Below are 27002 nucleotides of genomic sequence, written 5' to 3'. Positions count from 1 at the left end.
TATTAGACAAAAAGTGAATTTATTATAAACTGCCTCATACAGTTCCTGCATATAAAAGATCCATAATAGTAAAAATTCCAAATACAAGAATTTCTAAGCAGAAGCAGTCTGGTGGGGTTTTTAAAGTGCAATAACATTACCTGGAATATCATATAATATTTTAAAGTTTAGAAAAAAAGTTTTATGAAATCTTAATTAAAAATGTATAAATATTGTATACATGCACACATATACAGTGTCATTTTCAGTTTTAGAAAAGGGTAATAACCATGTGTCAAATGAACACAAACAGAATTATCTTTAGACATAGAAAGAGCCTGGTCAATGTTTTAAATTATTCAGCAACAGAGAAAGCCACATTGATTGGACATGAAAATTGATCAGTCACTCTGTATTTGGCATAGAAACCCTTTTTTCACCAAAACTATTCTCTAACAGCTTTTAAAAATTAGTTCTTACTCAGGACTTTCCAAAATTGTTGAAAATTGTGGTGAAATATACTTCCATCCACTTTGCATTAAAGTCTCAGGTACTGTAGATTTGCAGTCTTACTGTTGCTCAGAATCACCTTATTTGGTCTTAATGGATTGCAATGCATTTCCATTAAGCCTTCATCCTCATGGAGAGTGTGTGTGGTGGTAGGATCTTTATAGGCCCATCAGCTATACAAACTGATAAATGATGGATCTTGTTTTTTACTTCCTTGATCTTAAAGTAGTTTTCAAATGTAATTTTAAGCAAATTATTCATTAACAGTGAACATGGTGTTGGGTCCACACAAAGGATGCCAAGAACCAATCTTGGTGGGCTGCTGGGTCTGCAGGTTTTTATTGAATCATTGGCTTCACTGAAACAGGTTAGCAGCTCTTCCAGTCACATGGTGTTACTGATTTTAAGAAGCTTATAAGCCATGCTAGACTGTGGCCTTCCAGGACTGGACTCAAGCACCGCTGAGTTACATCAGAGTAAGATCTCTCAAATGATTTTGTATTAGAAGTCATTATTGACTGTAAGTGGATTTACAGTATACCAAAGGCATAATGACACAAGCTCAAATTGGTATATTTTTTATAGTAAAGCAATTATTACAAGTAGACTTGGGCACAAGTTTAAGTAACCTTAATGGACCATTATACAGTATATAGAAATTTAGATCCTCTAGAAAAATTTAATTGCATTTATATCTTTGCCTACTGCCTTGTCTCTCTCACACCTGAAGAATAAACCTATTACTTGTTTCTTTTTATATATAATATTTCTTTGTCTTGTGGTACAATTTTATAGCACAAACCAAGTATGAAAATGATTCTTAATTTTAAGACAAATTAAATCCAAATGAATTACAACACAATACAGCTGTGAATGAGTTCCCTAGGTAATCTGTCTACAAGGTTTTATCCCTTATTCAGATAGGTTGTATTGTCCATTGTGAGGGAACTACAGAGTGAAGTTAATTAAACATTAACTCAATAATGTTTGACAGTACCCACGAATTAAGTGTAGTGAAAGGATTATGGGGGGTTTCGCCAAAATCTTAACCCGCTTGGCTCAGGGCTAAGCTGGCCATAGGACAAGGAGACTGGAAGCCCCATGCAGAGTGAGGAGTGACCAAAGGGCAGCTGCGAAGGTGGAGGTTGGATTAAAATATGAAGTGAGAAAATGATAACATACAGTATTTATCATGTTTAGGTGAGGAAATGATGCCAGCAGCCATGTCACCCTGCAACTTATAATTGGCAACCCACTGAAGCTAAGCAGGTGTGAGCCTGGTCAGTACCTGGATGGGAGACCTCCTTGGGAAAAACTAAGGTTGCTGCTGGAAGAAGCGTTAGTGAGGCCAGCAGGGGGCGCTCACCCTGCGGTCCATGTGGGTCCTAATGCCCCAGTATAGTGAAGGGGACACTATACTGTAAACAGGCGCCGTCTTTCGGATGAGACGTAAAACCGAGGTCTTGACTCTCTGTGGTCATTAAAAATCCCAGGGTGTTTCTCGAAAAGAGAACCCCCCCCCACTCCGACGGCAGGCGGAGTGATGCGCCGGTATTTCTCGGTCGCAGTTAATGGCAACGTCAGCTCAAAGATTTGGTTCAAACCACCAAATGGAGACAGGTGTGCCGGCAAGCAGACCCTGCTGATGTGTGATTAACGCTAGGATGAGAGATGTGAGGAAATGTCAGGTCTAATTGTGTATTACTGACAGCTGAGTCAGATTGAACTTGGCTGTTGTCATCCCTCCCAAAGTTTCATTATAAACTCCATGAAATAAATAGCAACATGGAGTATCTGGCCTAAACATTATTGTAACAGCAATGATCAACCCAGTTTCACTGCAGCTTTTATAGGTATTTTTATGTAATGGCTATCTGATTAAGACTGGGGCAAAATAATTATTCTGAACAATTGTTTAGCAAATGAGGTCTTAAAATAGTTTTTATGGATGGCATGTGATAGACAGAATGTGGAAGGTCTGAGTAGTTTAATGATTCTGATCCGATTGTCTGTTTCTTGTTCTATGGCAATAGATCCAGGTCAGGTGGGCACAGCTGGTGGGCACAGCTGTTGGCCTTGAGGTTAGCAGTCACAATAGATAGATAAGGTTAAAACATGACCCATGTACAAATCCTAAATTCCAAAAATCAGTTATTGTAGACAGCTTTCTGACTCACATAGACATGTTGATTGCATTCAGTGGAAACACAGCACCAAATACTGGGTTTATAATTTGCCAGTGGCAGGTTTAACTTGCACTTACTGTAGGTGTGTTTAAGCCATTGATAGCCTTTTACCTTGGAAGAAAGTTAAAGACTGGTATAAATAATCAAGTGAATAATGATATTGGTTACACAGTCAAGAGAATGGAATGAAAAACAGCCGTCCAATCACTCTCCCCCTCATCAAAAAGAGATCCTGGTACAAACTGTAAATATTTTTACATAATGTGAACTAATTCTGGAAAAATGGGAAGGAATCTAACATGTAATGAAATGTCACAGTAAAGTGTTCTGTCTGTTTCTGGCCAAAGGAATTGTTTAGGAGTTCAACAGTAAACATGTTAAAGCATATTATGTATTTTCTTACACACTTATTAAGAACACATACAAATATTGTGTGAATTGTCATATAAGCTGCAGAAAGATACTTAATGCCCTGTAATGGATAACATTTTTGTAGTTTTGAGCAAAAGCATATAAATTGAAGCCTATACAATTAAAATGTTCATATACTCAGAAAACATTGTACTAAAGTCAACCTTTTTTAATCAATAGTCATTACTGAAAGCACACCTATTCCCTTTAAATGCACCATTCAGAATGCCCACAACTACTGACCCTTATTGGTGGGAAATGCAGATCTTCCTGTGGTTTGTTGTACTTTATTTTAAATTGTACTAATAGTTTCAAATTAGTAACATCCTATACCCCAGGTCACACACCACCATTTACCTTAGCTTACTAAAAGGTACTGTATACCACATTTTTAAGGACACATCACACAGGAGAACTTTCTGTGTCATCTGTAACCTGGTGGAAGTGATTGGTGAGCAAGAGTTACACTGGCATTTGAAGGACTACTGTACGTAAATGTTCTCCACATGGCAATTTAACTCTTTCTTTACTGACACCCCCTTCCTTTTTATTTGCCAGTCTTAAATTATTCATGGTTCACGTAAAGTAAACGTTTTCCTATGTCTGCCGGCGTCTCTGCCGAACCCTCTGGCGGTGTGACCTGGCGGGGATGGGGATGGGCTGCTTGCCGAACTTCTCCATGATCTCCTTGATGCGCGAGAGGTTGGTGCGGTTCAAGGTGAAGTCGCACTCGGTGGCACCCATGTCGTAGTCCACCTCACACACTTTGCTGGTTGGGGTGTAGCCCTCTGCCCTAGCAGTCACCTTGTACTCCCCAGGGTTGAGTAGGCGCCAATAATCCCCATCGGCAGCTGATGGGAGAAACAGGGAATGAAAGAAGGAGAGTGTTAGAATATACAATATCAGGCTAGTGGAGCTCATTATGTACCTCAAAGACAATCCAGTATCATGGATAATGTCACCCAGCTGGATAAAGTGCTCCAGACATTTCTCACTTTTTGAAAAAAATCTATTTCCAATTGAGACTGTGTATTACTACTTCAGATCTGCGTGTACTGCACCTGTACCAAATTAATTCATTGTTGAGCTTACACATGCCAGAAGATTATTCAATTTTTCCCCTTTATACTTCACTGAATATCTGAAGTCAGGGTGACCTATTCACTTTGGTTGTCTCTGGAATACCATTCTTCTCAATGCTTTGTCCATGAGATGTGCCTCAATAAACTGTTGAAGTATGTTTTCTTGCTTCAAGGTATTTTGTAGAAATTAATATACTGTAATTCACAACATTCTTAGATTTTTTGTCTTTTATACATAATGTTTGATTTATAGATGAAGGTATCCCATGTCAATGCTTTTGTTATGGTATGGACTTATACTGTATAGTTACTTGGTGTCTTAAGGTTTGTCATTTGAGCGACAATGAAAACTACCAAAGAAAACCTGCATAATCCAGATGTCATAAATAATAGTTTAATTTATTAGAAGAAGGAAACAAATGCAATATTTTACTTGAGTAAAAAAAAAACACATATTACTAAAAAACCCCAAAAAGTTTCAAGAAAAAATCTCAGAGCTATCTTTTATTTCTCCAGATATACAATATACTGCATATGTACCCTTTATAGTAAGAGTTTTAAAAATAGCACTGAACGGTGTCATGCTAAATAGTACCTGCTTCACTTTGTTAAGAATAGCACTGTGTGGGCAGGAATCAGAAGAAATCCAGGGCATAACAGTGTCTGTGATCAAGCCAGAAAGCAGAGTGTAGGCATGTTCTGACTTCATACAGCTCCTACTGGGAACCTATTATTGCTATAGCTCTAATTAGAACTCCACCTTTCCTTTTCTCATACTGTAGGTTTGATGATAGTTAACAAGGTAGTTTAGTAAAACTTCCTAGAGGTTACAGTGGCTAAATAATCATAACTGAAGTAATAATTTTATCTCTCTATGGTACAGTGTTCATTTATATGATCAAATAAATGATATATTTAGAACGTATTAATGGAGGAGAGTTACAGTCTTCTTAAAATCCTACAAGAGTATTTCCTTCCTGACCTCATATTCCCTATGAGACACCTACACAGGAACACTGATGACATTTACCATATATTTGCTATTGTGATGGGTTCTAAAGGTTAATTTGAAACCATCATAATAAGCCTACTTGAATGCTAAATCAGCTTCTAACCTTATACCGGAAACAAAAAGCTCCCCTTTGTTCTTTCTGCCTTGCAGAAAGAATTAAAATGAAATTCAAAGTAAAGTATATTTAAAAAACGAATGATTATCCTGTAATCTCAAAAACCTGTATTGTTTCCACTCTATTTCATGCCAGCATTCCTACTGTCACATTTTTCTTAATCATTTTCTGACACACATTTAAAACAAAGAGAAATTGGTTTTCAACAAAACCTGACAGCACAGTGACTATGACATTGTATTTAAGAAAATATTGAACACTAAATAGTGTCTTTGTCGCTCTTAAAAGAAAGGAGATATATGCAGCTGCCAGGGTCTTTAGACATCATGATGTATTTGACATGCAGACAGTTTACCAGCAATAATCACACTTCTGTTAGTGATCTTTTACTTTTCTTTTTTTTTCTCGAGCTGTAAGGTAATGTAGAAGGTCAAACTAATTACATTTGACCTACTTCTCTGGCCTTAAGGCTCAATTAAAAAATAACAAGTACAGAACCCTTCTCTAAAGAAATGTATTAATCATCATTCCATAATAAATCCAATTATATTTCAAAAATTGCAAAAGATGCAGTGGCACAATGTGGCTCTTCTGTTAAAACATGTCTTTGGAGCCCTCTTCATTTATTGGAGGCTATTTATTGTCTTAAGCCACACAGTGATCATTGTCTTAGTTTAGGCAAGTGTTTTCTTGCCCAGAGACATAAGTATGAGTCATCCTGTTGGGATGAAATTTAAGTGACACTTTACCATTATAAGCCTTAAAATAGGTCCAGCATATTATAAAACACATTAATTGTGTGCAGACTAATCTTAAGAAGTTACAAATAGCTTTATCTGACACTTGCCAGAGGAGAAAATAAATTAATTCCTCATGTGACATTCAGGGACGTTTCTAACATCCAATAATCCACCTTGGTACTGTATATTTACCACACATTAGAAAGAAGATGGTCAAGTGTTTGATATTGTTGAGGGTAGGGGGGTATTTTTTGCACATCGTCCAATGAGAGTTCTTTTCCTAGGGCAGAGAACTGACATATTAAGAGATCAACCGGCACTGTGGGACCAGATTATAAATAAATTCTCTCTTTTTTGCTGCATCACCTCACATCTTTTGGAGCTTGCAGAGAAAAGGCCAAGTGTTTTTTGGAACCGGAACATTGCCAGTATTGTTCACCACCAATTACACCCGACTGAATTCAGGAGAACAAGGGCTGTGGGTCTTTTTATGGTTAAGGAAAGATTTATTTTTTAGCAGCCTTTTTAGCAGAGCTCATAAAACCTGGATGCATTGTTTTGTTGAAAGAAATGGTTCTCGATTCTGTGTTACAGAGCAGACTGTCCTTGGAAGGGTCTTTTGTTGTCTAGAAACCAACACTGCTTCCCTAAATGTTTGTTTTGTTGTTGCAAGTCTGATCACAACCCTGAAGGGATGTGAGATGGTAGCTTTAGTCTGTAGCAGGCCTGGGGTCACGGACTCACCGTTTTTGTAATTTTTAAAATAAATATTAGGTCAATTAAAAAAAATGGCTTCACTACCTGCGTACCATGCGTACGTGTGGGTAGTTCACATTCCTGATGACAGGGGGAGATATTGGATAATTTGGTTTTCCAATATCCAAATTGCTATCAAAAGGTTATTATGTTTTTCCATGCACTACTGTGTCTCCATCTCATGTTTGTCTAAACCAAGGGTAACAATATTAGAATTTTGCTATGAACCATGGGCAAAGATGAAATCGTAATTTCCAGGATATGAAACTAAAGAGGGTTTTCAAATATAAGAAAGGGATTTTCAGATCAATTCCGCAATTGAAAATGATTAACATTCTTTATCTGTCAGTCTGTCCTTACATTAAAGAATCCCGTGGAAGCAGCATTGGCACACACACTTCTTTGAAAGTCAGACCCACTAACTGTGAAGAAAATCTCAGGAATTATTAAAAGGGAGGTAATGTTCCTCAGCACTGAGCAGGTTGTCCTTTTGCTGTTTTAACATCTGTCTCCAACACATAATTAGTTTTCTAATTAAACTAATGAACTTGCTTCAAACTTTTATTTAAAGGTGGTGTATCCTAAATATTTTTAGAAACCTGGAAAACAAACTTGTATAAAGAACATATTGCTAGTGTTGTTAGACCACAGGCACTGATTTTACAGCAAGGCATGGAAGTGAAAATTGTATTCACGGTGTGCAATCTTCTACTGTGGGTTTAGGACAAAAGTGGTATATAGTACTTGCAGAAAATGTCATATTCCACAGTTAAGGAAAGGTGTCTTATTCTGAGTTTAATCTGGAGTTCCAGCTGATGTGATATATAAAAAAGCATTACCCTTTTCACAATGTTGAGGTTATCCTGAAAAACACTATTCTATTTTCTTTTATTTTTTATATTGTATAAGTACAGTGTACACATACAAAAGACTACATCCAGCATCTTGTTTTTTTCTTCTGAATTACAATCCAGAAAGAACAAGTTTGTTTGAATTGCATTGAAATGCAGTATGTTTGGAACCAGTAAACATTCTAAGGTAATACATCAATTTTCTCTTTCTTATCTTTTTAAAATTTAAGTCTGTAAAAAGCCATGAGTGTCTTGAAGAACATACCTGTCTGAATATCGTGGTTGATTCCTTCCACAGATATGATAGCATTAGCTATGCCTCTACCTTGAGCATCTCTCACTATTCCTTTGATCCCACGGTGGACCTTAGGAATAAAAACATTGATTAACAATGAGAAAGTGAAGCTTAGTGTGACAATGATTACTCTGGATGACAAAAAAAGACCAAAAACTGGGCAAATGGCCTGACGTTTCAAGTAATTGACTAACACAAGTGTCTCTTACATTCTTTTTCAGATTGATTATTCAATTTTCCTTGAATCAAATCAATACTACATTGCAATTTAAATGGTTATCTTCTGGCTATTAAACCCTTTTCTTGATATTTCCATTTTTTGGATAATAAATAAAGATACTATTTTTCAGTATTTTGTTTCTCTCATTGGTGTCTTAGTGTCTTCGATTACCCAATGAAATGTAATACTGTACCTAAGGCTGGATAACACTGCCCTAGGCTAGGATTGCTAGCCCTTCATCTGCTCTATGGACAGCATGTTGCAGTAATGTACTTTTTATACACTGCATTAATATACTGTATTTACTGGGGCACTTTCAATCTGTATACAGTATAGCTATGCGTATTTTGCTAATATTTTATTGTTTCACTGTGACTATTAGCATATTTGCACACACCTAACTCTATTTTATTTTGCTGTACTTATTTTAATTTTTAGTCTATTTTGATGTCTGTTTTTGCTTGTTTTGGGCTGGGCTACTGTAACACCTCAATTTAATAAAATCCGTAAAATCTATCTATCTCATAACCTCACTAATATTTCAAATCTCAGAAAAGAAAAAAAAACAACAGCTTGTAATCATGAATGTTGTTATGCATACTGCAAGAGTTAGTATAAATTTTTTCAGAATATTTAATTATCCATTCAAAACAGGTGAAACTTGAGGCTGGGGGTTCACAGCGCACATTTCACATGGGGGTTTAGTGCTGTAGCATGTGCGAGAGAAGAATATTATATAATAATAAAGGTCTTCCAAGAGAGAGGTCATCTTAAGTTTTTGTTTTTGCCAACACGAAAGAATGAAACCAGATGCCAAGAGAAAAAAGCCAGTGGGAAAGTTATACTGAGAGATGAGGTGTCAACATGGGATGGTGGAGGAATAACACTGTCACTATACAACAAAGGACTGCCAGAACAACATTTTTTATTTTTTAGTTCTAAGTTATAAGTAATAACATTCATGTTCATAAGTGTTACAGCTGGTGAGTGCATATGTATTGTGCTCATGTATAATACATACTGTATATACAGAATATAACATTTTAACACAGCTAACAGAGGCTACTGCGATAAATCTACTGACTTATGACACAGTATACCATTTATTGTTTTATAGCCTCTGCTGATCTTAAATGACAGCTAATGTAAAGCAACTGCAGTAATCTGGTGAATAATCTTCTTTTCTAGAATTGGATGCAGTCATCTGAATACAGATGAACAGTGCCAAATGCACATGAACTTTTTTCCAGCAATAAAGCAGCAAATATATTTAATGGATATGTTCACTTTTTTGTGTGCACTTGAACTGAACCCACCTCCCTTACCAGCTTCTAAATGATGGCAAGTACTGACACTGATGGTCAGGAGGCAGGTGTGAGATTGGCCTTGTAAATCTGTCCCTAGGACAAAAATGAAAGCTTGTGGTATGTAGTTCAATTTAAATATTATTATTACTCACTAAAGAGCATCATACTGTAAATGCTTTTTCAATTATTATGTCACTGATTCAACAGAGAACATACTTTTGCAGGCAAGCCGTTCAGTTATAATATGGTTTACCTGCCAGTACCTAGGAGATCGCTACTTTGTGATGAGGGAAAAACTATTATTTGGGGCACAAAATTTGACATCTTTGTCCTATGTGTGATCCCCCCAGTTTCCAGTATAATCCAGCTCATCTTCTTTAGTACCTTAAGTATGGAACCCAGGGCTGTGTGGCACAAACATACCTCATATCATAATGTTATAAAGCAAAAACCCAAACACAACTATACTGTATGAGCTCTTGTGAAATACAGTACATACAGTATTATACTTCCTATTCCCCTGTAGAACACAGTCAATCTGCATTGTGCACAATGTAAATAGTCCATAATATCCAAAACAGTCCCAAAGACAACCAGACTCTTGTGCTTTAAGAAAATATTCTGCTCTATACCACCATCAACAATAATGCATTATTAAATATGTATACGATATATTCAGCAAATAGAGTGCATTTATACACAGTATTCAATAGTGCAGATATACCATCTAGCCCAAGTCAGTGTACATTCATATACTGTACAGTATATCCCATTTTTCACTTTATCAACAATGTTCTTGGTCCTTTACGCATTACAACATGGACTATATCAGGCTCCTTTAAGCTAGTCAAGCAATATTCTTGTCAAAAAGATTCTAACCTTCTTTCATTGTCTGAAATACAGTCTGAAATGCTTCAAGGCAGTAAACGAAAATGACATATCTATTCAAGACTTAGGGTTAGCATTATCCACAGTTACATTACACCGAAGGGGAAAAAAGAAAATCTATAGTTTCCATTATTCCTGTGATGGTTTTCTCATTCTTCACTGGTACTGTGCTATCTCCTACACTGAGGGCAGCACCATGGTGAGCAAGTAAGGTCAATTTCAATTCTTTGCCTTTTGACTAAAAATATAGCGAAACTAAATAAATGGAGACAAGATGCTTCCCACAAACAAAACTTCTTATTTCTTTGACAGAGTGCTGCTGGCAACCACAGATACTGTCACCTCAGAACAATGTGTAAAAAAATCTGAACTTTTCTGATTTGTTCCGGAGTGGGTGGAATTGAGCGCCAAAAAGGAAATTTTTGCTTAGAACATAAAGCAATTATGCGAACCTCCCTTTCATACTTCTGCTTCAATAGGTATAGGACCAAAACTGAATCCTGCTCTTTTGCAGTCCAAACATTTTTTTCATTTACTGAAAACGTTAATTCATTTGAGATCTTAGGATCATCAAGAATACTGTCTACAATCCTTTCCCTTGGGCTTCTCTCCACATTTTCTCTTTTCAGGCAACAATGAATTCAGCTCATCGTGTTCTTCCTCTTTGTCAGAGCCCATAAAATCACCAAATGGCTCTTTACAAGAGATATATGACTGTATTCCTGGAAGGCTGCAATTCAACAAGTCTTACAGGTATCTACAGTATATTTCTCCAGCACCTAAATAACTGACACGAGATGCTATGCTGGTCAAGTTAAGTCAATAATTAGTTCAATTAGGTTCAGTTAGGCTCAGGTAGAATGCAAACCTGAAGACACTGTGGTCTTCCTGCAGTGCGGTTGTGCACCTCTGCCTTGGACTGTGAATCAAACGAACACATCGTCTCTTTCTGTCTGGAGTCAATCACACTGAGAATGATATGCCTAAAAGCCTTCAGCCTTCAGAATCCATGGAGTCCAGGCAGCACTCCTGGCCCAGGAAAAATAAGTCTGGGGATCCATTAACAAATAAGATTTAAGATACTTGTTGGTAAAATTGTATAGAAACTCTATTACAGCACAGAAACATTATTTGTTTCAATGCATCTTGTCAGTTTCATTTGCCTATGTTGAGGAATGTGTCTATACAGTACATGTGTAATTTGTTCTAAATCACGCAAATTCTAAGGAAAGAACACAGACGTTAGCCAAACCAAATTCCTAAATATTGCAACATAATTTCTCTAAGGTATGGGGATGTCTGTTGGTGTGTTTGCTTATATCTGAGAACAGTATTAATATCTGTTGAGAAAGGTATTAGTCCTATCCCTGCTTTCCAGATCTAAGTCACCTTGCAGCTTGCACCACTTTTGTTTCCACGTATTTTCCCCTGACATGTTTGCATATATTTTTGTCCCTGACTCTCAGGAATTGAGATATTTCTCTCTGTACCTGCTCCATAAACACAAGCAGCGACTCGCGATTGTTCTCCCACTCTTCTGGCAGCTCACTCTCATGAGGGAATTTGTCACAGCCCACGTACATCGACAGTTCAAAGCAGTTGGTGTGCAAGTAGCTGAAATCATTCATACCTGTCAAAACGGAAGAGTTTATCTGTTGGCTACTTCCACAATTAATTCTTCAAAGATGGGTGCAGTGTCCCTCTCTGAGATCAGTATTTTCTTTTAAAATAGAAACATGGAATGACATTACCTAGACATTATTTTTTCTCCTCTGGCTCCCGACCTTATAAACCCTTTGACTTACAGGTTTTACACCTGAGAAATATCCCTACTTGAGAAACAGAATGTTTACTCAGGAACAAAACAATTTTCTGAGGCTCATATCTACTTCTGATTATAGTGCTGCCCCTTCTGACTTGTGAATAATCCATGCTATGCAGAAACACAATAAAAGGCCCTGTCAGCACTTCAGTGCCACAAAAAGCTGGCTGCCTTCAAAGATGCAAGGGGATAAAGAAGAAGTGTTGCTGACATGTTTTTGTTCCTGAACTAACTGTGCTAGAAAGAACATCATCAGCCAAAATCAGAAAATTGCCGTATCTGAGGACATTTTGTGTAGAAACAGGGGCCATTTAAGATAACATGTACATTTCGTATGGGGGTTGGTGCACAGGAAGTAAAAAAGCTTTACCTTTTAAAAAATATTTTTTATGAAATAAGAAAGTTTTAAAATGAAGCACACAAAAAGCAGAGAATGAGTTAATGAACACAGAAACACTGGACTGTGGTGCATTCATTTATATCTGTAAATTGGAAGAGAATCATTTATAATGGAGATGACCATCACATTAAAAAAGTTAAAGGGCTATAGGTTCATCTGGTGAACGTAATACAGTATTTTAATATGGCTACTGTGACAAAGAGAGGAGAGACAGACACAATGAAAGATTTGCCAATGCATTTAATATATTTTCCCTTATGTGCATAAAATATATGTTTGAAATGATAGATGGAAATTGTGCTGTTTTATTGTTGTGGCTCTACTTCTGAAGTTGTTCATAAGAACAGAACACCCTGGAGAAAAAGACAAAGTGAAAGAGAGAGAACAGAAGAGCAATGGAAGTTGGTAAACTTACTCCCGGCCACAGTGTGCCATGATGCTCCATTGATGGTCCCGTCCTCCTTGGCGAAATCCTGGGTGTGGCAGACTCGTCGGCTGGCATCGGTCATGAGGCGGTGAGTGGAGGCATAAGAGAACGCCAGCCAACGGAAGACTGGGTCGTCGGGCGTGGGGGTTTGCTCCTGGGTCTTGTGCTGAGACCGCGCCATGTCATAGGGGAAAGTTACCACCAGCTCTCCCCCCTGCAGATTCCCACCAAGAACGAAGGGTATCTTCTCCATCCAGGCGATCACCGCGCGGCTTTCCATGGCCACCTTGACCAGCGGGGAAGAGAAAAGCAGTCAGTGCTGTGGAAAACTCCACGGACCAGAAGAGCCTTGATGGATTCACTCATTTGCAAAACTTTAGTCCATCCACTGCTTTATACCGACAAAAAGACCCACTGTAAATAACCTGTAGTTCTGGGAGCTTGCAGCTAAACGCCATGCAGTTAGGAAGTAACTGGGAAAAACCTTGCAATGAAGTGCAGATATCAAGGGTGCTTTCTTTTGGTACCGAATGCTCAGAAAAGCACACTTACAAACCTGGAGCAGAAACATCAAGAGAAAACCCCCAAAACTGACACCAGAGAGGTGTCCTAGGTTACATAGCTACTGTAGCTTACATATCCTCATATATTCCAGAGTGACACAAGCCAGCCACACACCACAGCAACACACACATCTGTCTGGGAAAAAAGAGGTCACATGAAAGAAAGAACAATCAACCCGGACTGTCTCAGGGACAATTCAAAGCATTGATAAGGACTTCAACCTGGAAAGCCATGAAAAATGACCTGGAAGGCTGTTATTGGAGAAAACGGAAAAAAAATAATGTAATGTTGTGAGCAAAATGTCATACTTTAATCAGCTTTACCAAATTTCAGTTTAAAATAAGGGAAACAAAGGATATTGTAAAGATTGTGCCTGATAACTAAAAGTGTAAATAAGAAAGTTACTGCATCTTACTGATTTATTTCCTCCTGAGGTATGTTCTCCATAATTTATTACCAGACATTTAAAGTAAATTTTCAATTTTCCTCTTTGTAGCCCCAGTGTTAAAAAGCCATTAATGCATTAAATAAAGGCCTTTTGTATTACAGACAACAATACAGAGGTGAAAAATTAATATAATTTTCACATTTTACTGAGCACAACTGATTATCATAATATAGCCGGGGGGGAAACAACACATAAAAGGGGAAAAGATCTTTCCAGCTGCAGCTGTGTTACTATTTTAGAAAGATGAGTGAGTCATTGCTTATTCTCTGTAAGGCTCTCTACATAAAAATAGATTCCTAGGAAAAGTACCATTTTTAGCTATGAGATTCACAAATTGCAATAAATAAAACAGTTCAGTGTTGTGTATCACATAGTATAGTTCTATTGACATATGAATTCTCATTCATGACTATCAAATCCAAGCACAAAACCAAAAAAAACACTTTTTACTAGGGTACAGACATGTTATTTCTAGCTGCAAAGCTTAAATGTTTGAATCCACAATTACCTCATTGTTTATGTTCAATATAGATTAGTTTTTATATAGTGTATAAAAAGTAGCCTTTTCTGTATGTATTCAACAGCAACATGCATTCTGTATAATACAGCAATTAGCAGCAATTGTGTTTTCTCTATACCTTAGTTCAGCAATACTCAATCTATAGTATGGTTTTAATATTATTAACCAGAATGATTTAAATATTTAGGTGACTGAGAAGTGTCTCTTAGATTTCAGATAAAGTTTGTGACACCTGGAAGGGTAAACACTTCAAACTTCAAAGGAGAGAGGATGTTTGTGGCCACTGCAGGCATACTATGCGTTTAATACTTAGTAGCTGTCTGGGGTTTTCTGGGTAACCAGAATGTTAGGCCTCCGAAACGCCTTGTCTGTAAATACTGTATATAGTATATGTAACTTGTGTTTTAGGTTTTGTTGTGTATAGTGTAGTTCGAATCGTGTCATTGTAATGCATATTTGTTTAACCAAATGTGCCTGGATTACTACTCTTCTCAATAAAGCTGTGCCAGAGAACAAAGAATTCACGTGCCTCTAATTATACCAGCCACTCGGGTATATTGCTAGAAATCACTTACAAGTTGGGGGACATGAATAATTATTTTACTTATTGACTTAACCGCTCGGTCAATTTCGTAACTCCCCATTTGGAACAGTATTGTATATATTGTGTTTTAATTGTATTAAAATTTGTACAGATATTTCCATTCAGGTGGCAAGTGTATTGTTGGGATGTCTCATTAAGAAAATGGTGAACATAAATGCACAACCTTCTGTACACGTGGTTCAGAAAATTGTAGGACTGAAATTAATTTAATCTGCTGTGGTATGAGTGACCAGAGATAAAATTTGAGTCTGGAGTGGCAGAAAGCTCAGTGGCTGAAGTGTGAAAAGAAATGCAGCTCATTTTGTTTCAAATAAGCAGATAAAATCAGCCAAACATAAGGGACATGTGTCAAGTAGCAAAGAAACACCGAAAACACAGACGTTGCTATGTCTTAAAATTAAAAACACATATTTATGTTATGATTCTGGAAATAAATACTATTTTTTCTCAATGTAATCTTGTTTTTCTTAAAAAAGTTATTTTCTCCTATTTTCTAAAAGGTAATGTGTGCCTTCAACGATCAGGATGTTTAACCGTTGAAACAGTTTGTTCATTTTCTTATTTTCTTTCACCAGGAGAAACAAAGAACTGTTCTGCTGGACTCTGAGGTTGTGCAAGAAATTAAAGTAACCCACATTATAAGCACCTTTACATTACACATTTAAGTTAAAATAAATAATGCTTTAGTGAAAAGTATTTAAATCAGTCCCTTGGTTCTTCTGTTTTTATTAAAACAAAGGGGTATGAGTAATTTTATGATGAAATTTGTTTAACATGGCAGTTAAACTGAAAATGCTAAGACAAGGTTGTCCTACAACAGAAGTAATTCTTTACTTTTTCTACAATTAGAAATTTGACAATTCATTTTCCAGGACCCTTCTTTGACTTACAGTAGCATTTTCAGACAGATACCATTCTGGGATGGGTATGTGATGATTGGAGATTCTTCTGGGAACTAACTTCCTGGTTTCTGCTTCCCATAGGATAGAATTAAGGTCTGGGAAGTTGTGATGGATGTCAAGGCCATCTTGACTCCAGCGACCCAAGGACCATCCTCCTAACTCGGAACCCTGAAAAATATACCATTCAAAACTATGGAGATCAGACATGGATTATATAAAACCAGCCTAATGATATTAGTAATATTCATGTAGCATTGTGACTGGGTGGAGAATTAACTAATACTTAAAATATACCCATAAAATATTGTGACTGCTGTCCTTAACTCCTACTGTAATCTGGAATGAAGTTCATTAGAACATGTATACTGTAAGTACTGCATAAACAGACACACAGTGAGCATATATAATGATGTTCTAACCTGTACTTGACGTTCAAAATACAGTACAAAAGATATTTTGTTCAATTATTATTTATTATCATTTTCTGACATGTCCAGACAGCAAAACATAAAATCAAGAGAGGATAATGGTATTCTAGGTACAGTACCAATAATTAATAATTTAGGAAAGTTAACCTAATAATTTAAGTAGGTTTCACTACCTAATAAATAATATTAAAGAATAAATGGAAGAATTCAGGAATTAATTCAAATGGAAACACTAATTTCATCTGGGTTTGTTGGTTTTAGCCGCACTATCGGATATCATATTCTTTTCTTTAGAAAAAAAATCACTCTACATCATAGCCACTTTTCGAAGGTGACAAGAAAAAGCTGACTTTACATAATTCAAATAAAACTGTGTAGGCATCACATCACACTGCACCGGTGAGGTCAGTCCATTCACAGCTGCTCAGATGAATTAAGGTTCAGCAGACCTACCACTTCAAAGGCCTTTTCATAGCCATCAGGGTTAACAGAAGGCAGCAGGTGGATTCTGGTCTCTTCGACCAGGTGCCGTATCCGTGAGTTACCAGCCAGGTACTCCTGGCACATGAACTGCATCAGCAGCAGCAGAAGCTCCCGGCCAAGCACCTCGTTGCCATGGGAACCAGCAGTGTAGCGGAACTCTGGCTCACCTGGAGCGACAATGTGAAACTACTATTTTATTATTTCTAAGGAAAAATTATGAATGAGATCAAATGATGCAATGATATATCTACACAGAGTACAGATGACTGGTAAATACAGACTAATTAATATTAAAGAGAAACAAAGACATAGTCAGGTAGTTCAATCTCTCCAAAAAATAGATTTTAATATTTTATAGCAAGTAACTTTCTTTTACAATAATTCATACTTTTTTAATAGGTACAACATGAATAGCTCCTAAATCTAAGTTTTATCATGCTACATTTTATTGGACAGACTAGAATTAAAAATGTTGTGAATCATTACTATATTTCCTAATTATTTTGTTGACAGTGGAAGGTTTTATTTTTTTTTTACCAATTTCATGCTCCCCAGGTTTGTCTGAGATCTCAATAGCGTAGAGTTTCAGTCCATTGTGGCTTTTGCCGATGTTGTAAATTCTTGTGATGTTTGGACACATTTCATTTACCACCTTCATTAGCTGTTGGGAACACAGAGGAGTCTGCTTAAAGTGAGTTAAAACCTATTGAACTGAATCAATGACACATTTATTTTAATCTGTTTCAGACCATCCAAAAACCACTGTTATTTTTCTTTTAATTCCTGATTCCCCTTGCTTTTTTCCCATTTGTTCTATTTTGATGTGTTGGTTTCACAAATAGTATAAATCACAAAAAAATAGATAACATTACTGTACATTCTAACTTCGACATTATCCTTGTTCCCCTTCCATTACATTAATTCCTTTCTATTCCCATATCTGATTATTTCCTGTAAACCCACTGTATTCAGAGCATATTGTTCTTGTTTTCTAGAATGCAGAACTGCTCCATTCATAGTTCTCACCATTATCCATATAATATTGCCTGTATTTCTTTTTTATGTCTACAGATTTGGATTAACATGTTTCCATTTTATATCCACCCAATGTGGAACTGTTAGTTGTTAATCAACGGCATATTGAAGTAAGCATTGTACTATAAAGGGGGAATGAAGGACCGCTTACACTCCACTGAGACAAGTGTCAGAGCCACAGGTCATCTGATACACCACAGACAGCACTGACGCCAGTGAAAGCCCATAGACATACACAAGCAGTGCTGTTTCACAGCAAGATGAGAAAACTCCTGAAGTAAGCCACCCAGGCCTGGCAGGCTTAGGACAGCGTTGAGCCACTACTTCGGGCATCCTGGTCACAGTCAGCTAATGATAAAGGCTTGGCCCACACAAAGCAAAATTGGGTATAGGGGGATTGCTTGTGCTGAGAATAACCCACAGAGGTACTGTACTCACATCTACACAGTTTGTAGGTCACAATCAACTTTGAAAAACTATTATACTATGGTATATTTAGAAAACATCTAATTAGTTTAGAGAAACAGCTTTCTTTACGTACAGTATTTTCACTAAATTAAATCTAGATGGAAATTCACTCCCCTCCTACATACTTTGGTAATTAAAACTTAACCCTAAAACAGGATGAAGAGCAAGAAAATATTCATCACTAGAAGGGGAAGGGATTTGAATTAATTAGCTAAATTTAATTTACATCAGTTAGACCAAAAATCGTGTTCAAACAAAGCCTAGAAAAAAAAGTGTGAGAAAGCATGATCTATCATGCCACCTATCATGATTCATATTTTCCAAAATTCATCACAGTACAAAAAATGACCTAGAAGATGTGATACATTTTTTGACAGATGAATGTGGTTAAGAAATACTAAAATAGAATTAAAAACAAAGCACAGAAGCCAAATCCTTTTTCACAAATTCCAAAACCAAAAACTTGGTTAACATGTGGTAAATCATTAAAATCACATTAGAGCCTCGTGCTAAGTGTCTGTTATCTGGGAACAGAGCCGATGATACATCATCACTGCAGATCTCAAAGCTTAGTGAGAAAAGTGTCTTTCTTTTTAGCACAATTTTATCCTCTTAAGCAGCAGCCTAAAGTGTTTTACTTAAAGGCCAAAAAATAAGTTAGCTAACCATGAAGGATCCAAAACCATACTTGAAACAATGAGGATGGTTTGTTCAAGGTTTATAGTAACTAATGTTTTATTTGCATTTGAGCTCTCAGACATTTTTTTTTTCATTTTGAAGAGAATGGAAAATTATTTTCAGATGTGCATCTGCTGTGTCTGCATTGGGTTAGGTGGGTGGAAGTAACTGCTGGAAGCAGAGATATAAAAAAACAAAGATGGACTCGTCCCAGCAGAGCTGTGCAAACTGGAGGAGACAGAGGTATGTGTCAAATGTGCTCGTTAATTTGATTACAGAAATACAATACCAGAGGGAACAGACGGACAGTAAAAAAAGGTTTGGGTCAGATCATTGAGAATAATACACTCCTCCCTTATCCTTTCCATAATTCTATTGGTCCCTAATTATAAGAAGCGGTCAATGAATTGAGTGAGATCTAGCCAATAAATTGAGTGACAAATCTTAATTTCTACATGCATTTGAAATTAGATCTACAATTTTAATGTTTCATTAAGTCCATCAGCACGGAGTTGAAGATTTTACAATTGAAAAACACAAATGTTTCTGCTCAGAACTGTCCATGGTGCTGACAAAGTGGACACTCTATTTTAATTTATGCCAACACAGAGGATGGCAACAGATCCATGCATCTATCAGAAAGCCAATTATTCTTCATATGGTTTAGAGCAATGCGTAGTATTTCCATGAAGCAGTGGACATAATGTGGTAGTACACAATGGATGGGACAGTACTGCAGCATACACACAGGGACACTTAGTAACTTAGGATTCTTTGGAAGGTGAGAGAAAAGCATCCAGGAGTAAGCCCACTCAAACACAAAAAGCCACTCCAGACCAAATTCCAACCCGTGACTTACAGTAAGAGCCAAAACACAGAAGCACTAATTTCCAAGCCAGCACATCAATGCCATTCTTAGAGATTATCAAACAAAATTTTAGTAGTTGTCTAATAGAATTGTATGATTCATACATCCATCCATACATTTTCAAACCTTTTTGATCTCTAATTCAGGGAATAGTGTTGTCTGTCTGAAACAACTTAATTGCTAAAGTACCACATACTGTACATCTTATTATATAGAGAATATACTTCTATTATACTAAAAATGTATGATACTGGTATTATCTTAAGATCAATTCTACTCTCCTTTGAATCTATCATAAAATCTGTACTCTTAGAATTTACACAGCAACAAATTCATATATCTAAAACACAATCTAAAAATAATAATGAAATAAAGACTTAAAACCCCTCCACTGTCTGTTGCTGGCATCCCAGTTGCACACCAACCTCGCATTTAGTCAGACATCTATAATTTTATATTTAGTTTGAGTATTGACTTTAATTAGGACATGTGTATTATGACCTGTAGATAATCCCAGTTCCTGACCCTGTGTAAATCCAGGTGTGGCCCAGGAGTCTGTGAACGTACCTGCCTCATCTCTTTGTAGCTGTGGTGTTTGAAGTCCAGATTGTCTGTTGTTGTGATCTCATTCCGTCTGTGGTAATAATTGTTGGGGTCTGGAAAAAGAGAATTAAAAGAGATTTTCCACAGTGAATCACTGTTTATAAGAATGAAGCAAACACATTTTTTTAATGAGACTCGGTTGTTTTAGATCTTTTGTTTTGAATTGCTCAATTTATTTTTCACAGCACAAAATACTTGCAGAACAAACTTGAAAGAGGTGTCTAAACTGATTTTTTTAAATTTTGGAACTGGACAGATTGTTTCAGGCTGTCTGTAGCTTGTTTAGAATCCTGGGTTGCACTGGAGGGCCTGCTATCAGTTTAACTGAGTTTTCAACAGAAACAGGGAAAATAGCAAAGCCACCTGTAGTTCAGCCATTTCTCTTTTTGGTAAGGAGAACAAACATGTGGAGTGCACAAACGCTGGCAGGTTTTCTCACGCAAAAATTGCTGTAAGCACAAAATGTACTTGTCATTTCCTTCAAGAGTGGTTTTTGTCATTTTATCTCCTTCTTTTATTAAAGCTGGCAAAACCACTCAAAAACACGTTTTGCACCAATGGCTAAAATGAAACTCAAGTTCATCATTCTTCTCTGAATATAGAACTTGGGTTTTGTATTTAAATTTTAAATGTGACATTTAAGATAGAACTTGAGAAGTGTGGAAAGAAAAGCAATTTTCTTTCAGGGAGTAATTGTGCCCTTCCCGCTGCACTGAGAAGATGATGTAACTCTGTCAGTATGGGCAATATAGGACACTCTTCCTAAGACCACAATTGCACTTATCTTCACAAGTCAAGCATGATAACCTTCCCATTGTAAATTATTGTACAGGTTGTAAATTAGTTCTTATTTTAAAATATCTCACAAAATGATTGGCCTAATGGTTAGCCGTGCTGCCTGACAGTTGAAACCTGGATTCAATTACAGACTTCTATGTGTTTGCATGAAGGGAGTTTGCATTTTCTCCCTTGATCAAATGCAGTTTAGGCATTTGATCTGGTTTCCTGTGACCTTCCAAAGACATGCTATTTACGCTAACTGATTATCCTAAACTCTTCCTCTGAGAGTGTTATTGGGAATTTTAACTCTTATCGAAAAAGCAATGATCAGCTTTATAACCTCCTGCAGTTCTTTAAATGTTGCATAATCTACCTGGAATGACTGGAAATCTTCAGTAAAACTTTATAACTTCAGTATGAAGGGAGTAGGAGCAAAGTAAGGAAGGCATATGTAACATACTGTATGATTCTTTGTTTCTCAAGAATCTATGACAGTTGCAATAATACCACATTCGGAAAAAGGAAAAAGAAAACATTTGTTTAAGAGAACAGACCTAGAAATATGATATTTGAGTAATGTCTAAAAGGAAAATGTAAACAATAATGTGAGCCATTTCATCTTCCTGAAAAATACAAAGAACTATAATGCATCTTAGAAATTGTTTGTAGGTAGCTGGGTTATTTTTTATGTGTATAACATTTTTGTTACTGTTAATGCTGCTTTTTCATCATTTTATATATATTACAGCAAAAAGGAAAAAACACCCCAGAAACATACAGTACAGAAACATTACTGGGAGTGAATTTGTGCTCTATCACTCAGTTAATAATGATTTAAAAATACAATGTGGAATATGTATCGTGTGACCAGAAAAAGTCTGCCTGGAAAAAAATACAATACTCCCACTGTTTTATTTCTCTACTCTACTGAAAATTGTTTTCTCATGAAGGACAAAAAATCTTCATGTTAAAAAAACATTTTGTTAATGTGCGTTTAGTGAGACCATACTATAAATGTAATACTGTACATGCTCTATTCCAAAATCTATGCAATTATGTACCACAAACTGTACATTTGTCATGTATCCAAGACCACTGTTTCAAGTGGTCTTTGAAACTAGAAAAAATCACAACCGTGTCTTTTTATTATGCAATTAATTGTTCTAAAATTGGTTTGGTCTTTTAGCACTGCCAAATGGTAGAATTTTGTGTTTATATAAATTGAAAGCCAAACACTACCAACCGATTCACCACTCAACAAGTGATGAGGAGTAAATCATAATGAAAAGGTCAAACATTTCAAGGCAACATTTTAAGGCCTACATACAGTATTTATAGACATACTGTATTAAATAAAAAATTGATTTGTCACTTATTGTAGAACAAAATATGCAGAAATTTTAATCTTCTGTGATGTCTCTGGGTGAGTCAGTGTCAGAGTCATAAACTACATTAAAAAATAATCTTTACATTTCCTTTTCGATTCATGACTGTTGGCAGCCTTTCTCTTCTGAAATGTGTGGTTTCATCCTATGATTTTTCTATTGTGATGATAAAATATACTTTTAACGAGCCAGCTGTCCTACTCCCAGCTCTGCTTGCTCTGATATACGGTAATACAGCAGGGAAGGCAGTTCAAATAAAAAACACATTTTAGATTTGGCTTATTCCTGTGAAGAATATTGATGGAAACTTAAGCTACTTGTGTTTTAACACAACCCTAATTGCTTTTTAAAGACCTGAATTAATTGTCAGGAGACATATACAGTACTGTACTGTAGATGTTACCCTCCATACCACACTCCCAGCTGGTACAGTACTGTTGACTTGTTTTCTGTTCCTAAATTTGGTTATCTACAGTATGTAATTTACAGAATCCTCTTTATATTTCTAATGCTTTTAAATAGACATGGATGAAGTTACAATGCATTTAGTGTGACTCTTAGTCTGTTTGGAAACAGTTTAATGTCCTCCCTAATTAACTGACCCAACTGATGAAAACCAGTCACAGAGAAGAACAAAAAACACTGTGATTATCTTTTAAAGACACATGTGTTCACCTGCTCACCTGAATTGCATCAAAGGAGTTTTGATGACATACAAGAAAAGCTCACCCTGTACAAAAGGGATTTCAAAGGATACATCAAAGACTTTAAACATTTAAACTGTACAAATATAGATTATCATTGTTTTCTGTGTAAGGTAAGATATTTTGCATTTTGGAATTTTATAAAATTGGAAACAGGAGGTAACATTTAATTTTTTAATTCATATGTTTTCTATTTATGCTATGATTTGTGTTTGTGATACATGCAGAGGATAACAGTGGAGTGAAGGGGGAGATAGTGGATAGAGTTTGTGGTATGGAAGTGAACAGACAGTGGTCATTCGGTGCTCTGCAGAGGTTCCCCACAAGCAAGAAAGCATAGACTAAAACTACCTACTCTTATCTCAGAGCAGGCACTATAAAACAAGCAGTTAAAATTACAACAACAGTGCTCTTACTGTTTCCTTCAAATATACCCCTGCATACACATGTAATCAGTATAAATACATCACTTTTATCAGAGTGTTTATCAACACGGACAAAAGATTTGTTAAGGACTTATTGTAACTATATTACTATACTTATTGAAACTATAAAACAACATAATCAATTATTCACCCATTCATTGAGAGTATTTACTGTATCTTTCTTTCTCATACAGTGAAACAACACTACACACAATAACAGATTTCATTTGGGTTTCCTGTTTGCACAAAGCAAAATTACCTGGCATTGGGCAGCCTAAAATCTCCACTCTCATGCAGATGCTGCCATTTTCATACCAAGAGCGTGGATTCACACGAATGTAGCGGGCGATCACAGCAACTGGAAATTCATTAAGCACTGGAATTTCCTTCTCATGGTTCCCCACGAAGATCTAGAGCCACAGAGGGAATAAATACTTAGTTCCTAATATGTATCAGGAGCAAGGGATATGTATGCAGGCACTGCTATGATATTCTCTGTGATATCACTATACAGTATGTGTAGCCTGTTGGAATTGGCTGATCTGGGTTTGGTCAAAAACACTTTTTTTATTCAAACCACAGCTGAAATTTGCATGCCAAACAGATTCTTAAAAAAACTCTGATCATTTCTGATTTCTCCATTTTTTAAATAAAATAGTAAACATTGTCTCCAAAACCTGCAGTGTCATTGACATATAAAGACAGACCAGTTTCCTCATTAATCAAGCACCTTCTACAACATTCTATTCTACGAGACAGCTACAGTAATATCCACCATGCTGGCAGACGACCACTGAAAACTCTATGGAGAGGATATGAATTAGCACAAACTCCTGCTGACCTCCTCTGTACCACTCTCCTCTAATTCCTTCTTCTCTGACCCTGTGCCTGTTGCGATGGTTGCTGAGATGTTCTGACTTTTCCTCCCCTGGACCACACCACTGCATTGTTTTCATGCGCATTCTCTCCAGTGATACATACTTCTGTTTCTTTCACCATAGTTATGAAAGCTGGGTAGCAGGAGACGCACTACCTGGTATGAGTATCTATCTTAACTAGTCTATCCATCTTACATAAAGTAACCTTTAGATTTATTCCAGGTGCATGTTTAGAGCATGCAGTCATTATGAGTAGTGGGGTAATATTAAAACATTCCTGCCAATTCAAAAAGGCAAGTGAAATGGAACCATCTACAGAAACCTCTAATTCCATTTTATGCATACTGTATACTGTATAATGTCACTGTTAGCAGCTTGGACAACAACTTTACCCTTATTAGGCTCATCACTGTGACATAGCCAACTTTTTCCAGGGGAACATGTTTATACGGATCTTTCAATGTGCAGGTTTAGTCATAATTTAGAGAGACAGCAAGCTCTTAACATACTGTACACTGTGCCCTAAAAAGAGCAAAGCAGTTGTTTGTGAAAGCTAACTTTGACTTTCTATGTGGGAAAGGCAAAATAAGAAACATTTTTAGACAATTCCTTTCTCACTCTGCATTGTGAAATAGAAAGTGCTAATTACAAACAGAAGTGCACAGGAAAAGGGCCATTTGTTTTTGCATACCTTGAAGATTGCTAGGAGTGGAAATACAGTAATACAGAATGTTCAGGGTCTAATCAATTGAAGGTTTGATACTTTCAACTACTCAGTTATTTTAGCATTGATTTCAGCTATACTATATGTGTTTTGTATTTAAACAAATGCTGTGTGCTTAATGTGCCACACGTCACTGAAAAATACAAATTTAAAGTAAAACATTTTCTTTTGGTAAGGCAGAGTGTGCATCTGCTGTTTTTCTTGTACTAAATATGATGGGATGATTTCATTCCTGAGCTGGTAAAAGTAGGCAGGGCACAGCTATTGTACAAATGGCATATTGTTGCCTCTGGGACTGGGTTTTATTGTTTTATTGCCAATTGAGGTGTCAATCTGGCTGATGATTCTTTACAGAACACTTCACTAGGGGCTTAATGAGAGTTGTCCCAGAAGAAGTTTGTGGATGTTGTTGGGAAGTTTTTGATTTTGATATAGGGAACACAAAGGGTAGAGGCAGAGGGAGACATGAGGTTTTGGATTTGAAAGATGCCTGACTTGACCAAATATACTAAGCAATTTGTTCAGGGATACAGCTAAAGAGAAGCTGTGAAGAATACAGCCCAACCCTGATCTCTCATCCTAGCGTCAATCCCGCATCAGCAGGGTCCGCTTGTCGGCACGCCCGTCTCCATTTGGTGGTTTGAACCAAATCTTTGAGCTGACGTTGCCATTAAATGCAACCGAGAAATACTCCAACCGGCGCGTTGCTCCGCCTGCCGTCGGAGGGGGTGGAGGAGAACAAAGTAATGTAGCCAATTCATAGAGGGGCATTATTAGGTCCCCGTCACTATACTGGGGCATTAGGACCCACATGGACTGCAGGGTAAGTGCCCCCTGCTGGCCTCACTAACACCTCTTCCAGCAGCAACCTTAGTTTTTCCCAGGAGGTCTCCCATCCAGGTACTGACCAGGCTCACACCTGCTTAGCTTCAGTGGGTTGCCAATTGTAAGTTGCAGGGTGACATGGCATACAGCCCAACCCTGATGGGGTTAAAATTATAGTTCTCAGCTTTTCATCATTTCATCATTCAGCAAATAAAAATAATACTAAGTAATCAAAGGAATTTTAAATAAATATCATGAAACGCACATCAGTTTGGAAATGTTTTTGTTTTGTATTTGGTCAGGCTATTTTTAAAATATTAAATAAAATTTTGGAAACTTAATGTAAATGGTACACAACTTTTTAGCTCAGCTGAGACATGGTAACAAGCAGAGAGCTAAAAATCTAAATGTCAGGCATTGAAGGGTTTGTAAAAAAGCATTAATCTTCTGTTTATACAAACAGTTGAGCAGCACACAAGAAAATTAATCATCACGAACCCCATGTCCTAATTTCCACTCAGGCCTTGTTGCTGCTATGTTGTCAATCATACCCAGAGGCTGTATGCCTACAGTCTATTAATGAATCCACTGGTTCCCTTGGATATGAAATAAGCCCCGTTTTAATGTTGTTGTCTCCTGTGTGAAAATAATTAATAGTTAGACTATTATCCTGCAGATC

The 27002-nt window shown here is 36.7% G+C and overlaps 1 protein-coding gene across 1 annotated transcript in view; it reads right to left on the bottom strand.

Moving 5' to 3' along the window:
- cpxm2 (carboxypeptidase X (M14 family), member 2) overlaps positions 1 to 27002 on the bottom strand; it is a 62968-nt gene continuing 35966 nt past the window's right edge. The window contains exons 6-14 of the mRNA XM_006630416.3: positions 24156 to 24306; positions 20567 to 20655; positions 17488 to 17611; positions 16921 to 17117; positions 16028 to 16207; positions 12990 to 13287; positions 11843 to 11982; positions 7908 to 8007; positions 1 to 3937 (exon numbers count right to left, since the gene is read on the bottom strand). Coding sequence (XP_006630479.2) covers positions 3684 to 3937; positions 7908 to 8007; positions 11843 to 11982; positions 12990 to 13287; positions 16028 to 16207; positions 16921 to 17117; positions 17488 to 17611; positions 20567 to 20655; positions 24156 to 24306 — 1533 coding nt within the window. The 3' untranslated portion in view covers positions 1 to 3683. The remainder of the gene's footprint in view (positions 3938 to 7907; positions 8008 to 11842; positions 11983 to 12989; positions 13288 to 16027; positions 16208 to 16920; positions 17118 to 17487; positions 17612 to 20566; positions 20656 to 24155; positions 24307 to 27002) is intronic.

Source organism: Lepisosteus oculatus, chromosome 4 (assembly GCF_040954835.1).
Source record: "Lepisosteus oculatus isolate fLepOcu1 chromosome 4, fLepOcu1.hap2, whole genome shotgun sequence".
In the NCBI taxonomy this organism is placed as follows: Eukaryota; Metazoa; Chordata; class Actinopteri; order Semionotiformes; family Lepisosteidae; genus Lepisosteus; species Lepisosteus oculatus.
Note: the sequence above shows the minus strand (reverse complement) of the source record. Positions and strands in the feature narration are given on the sequence as shown.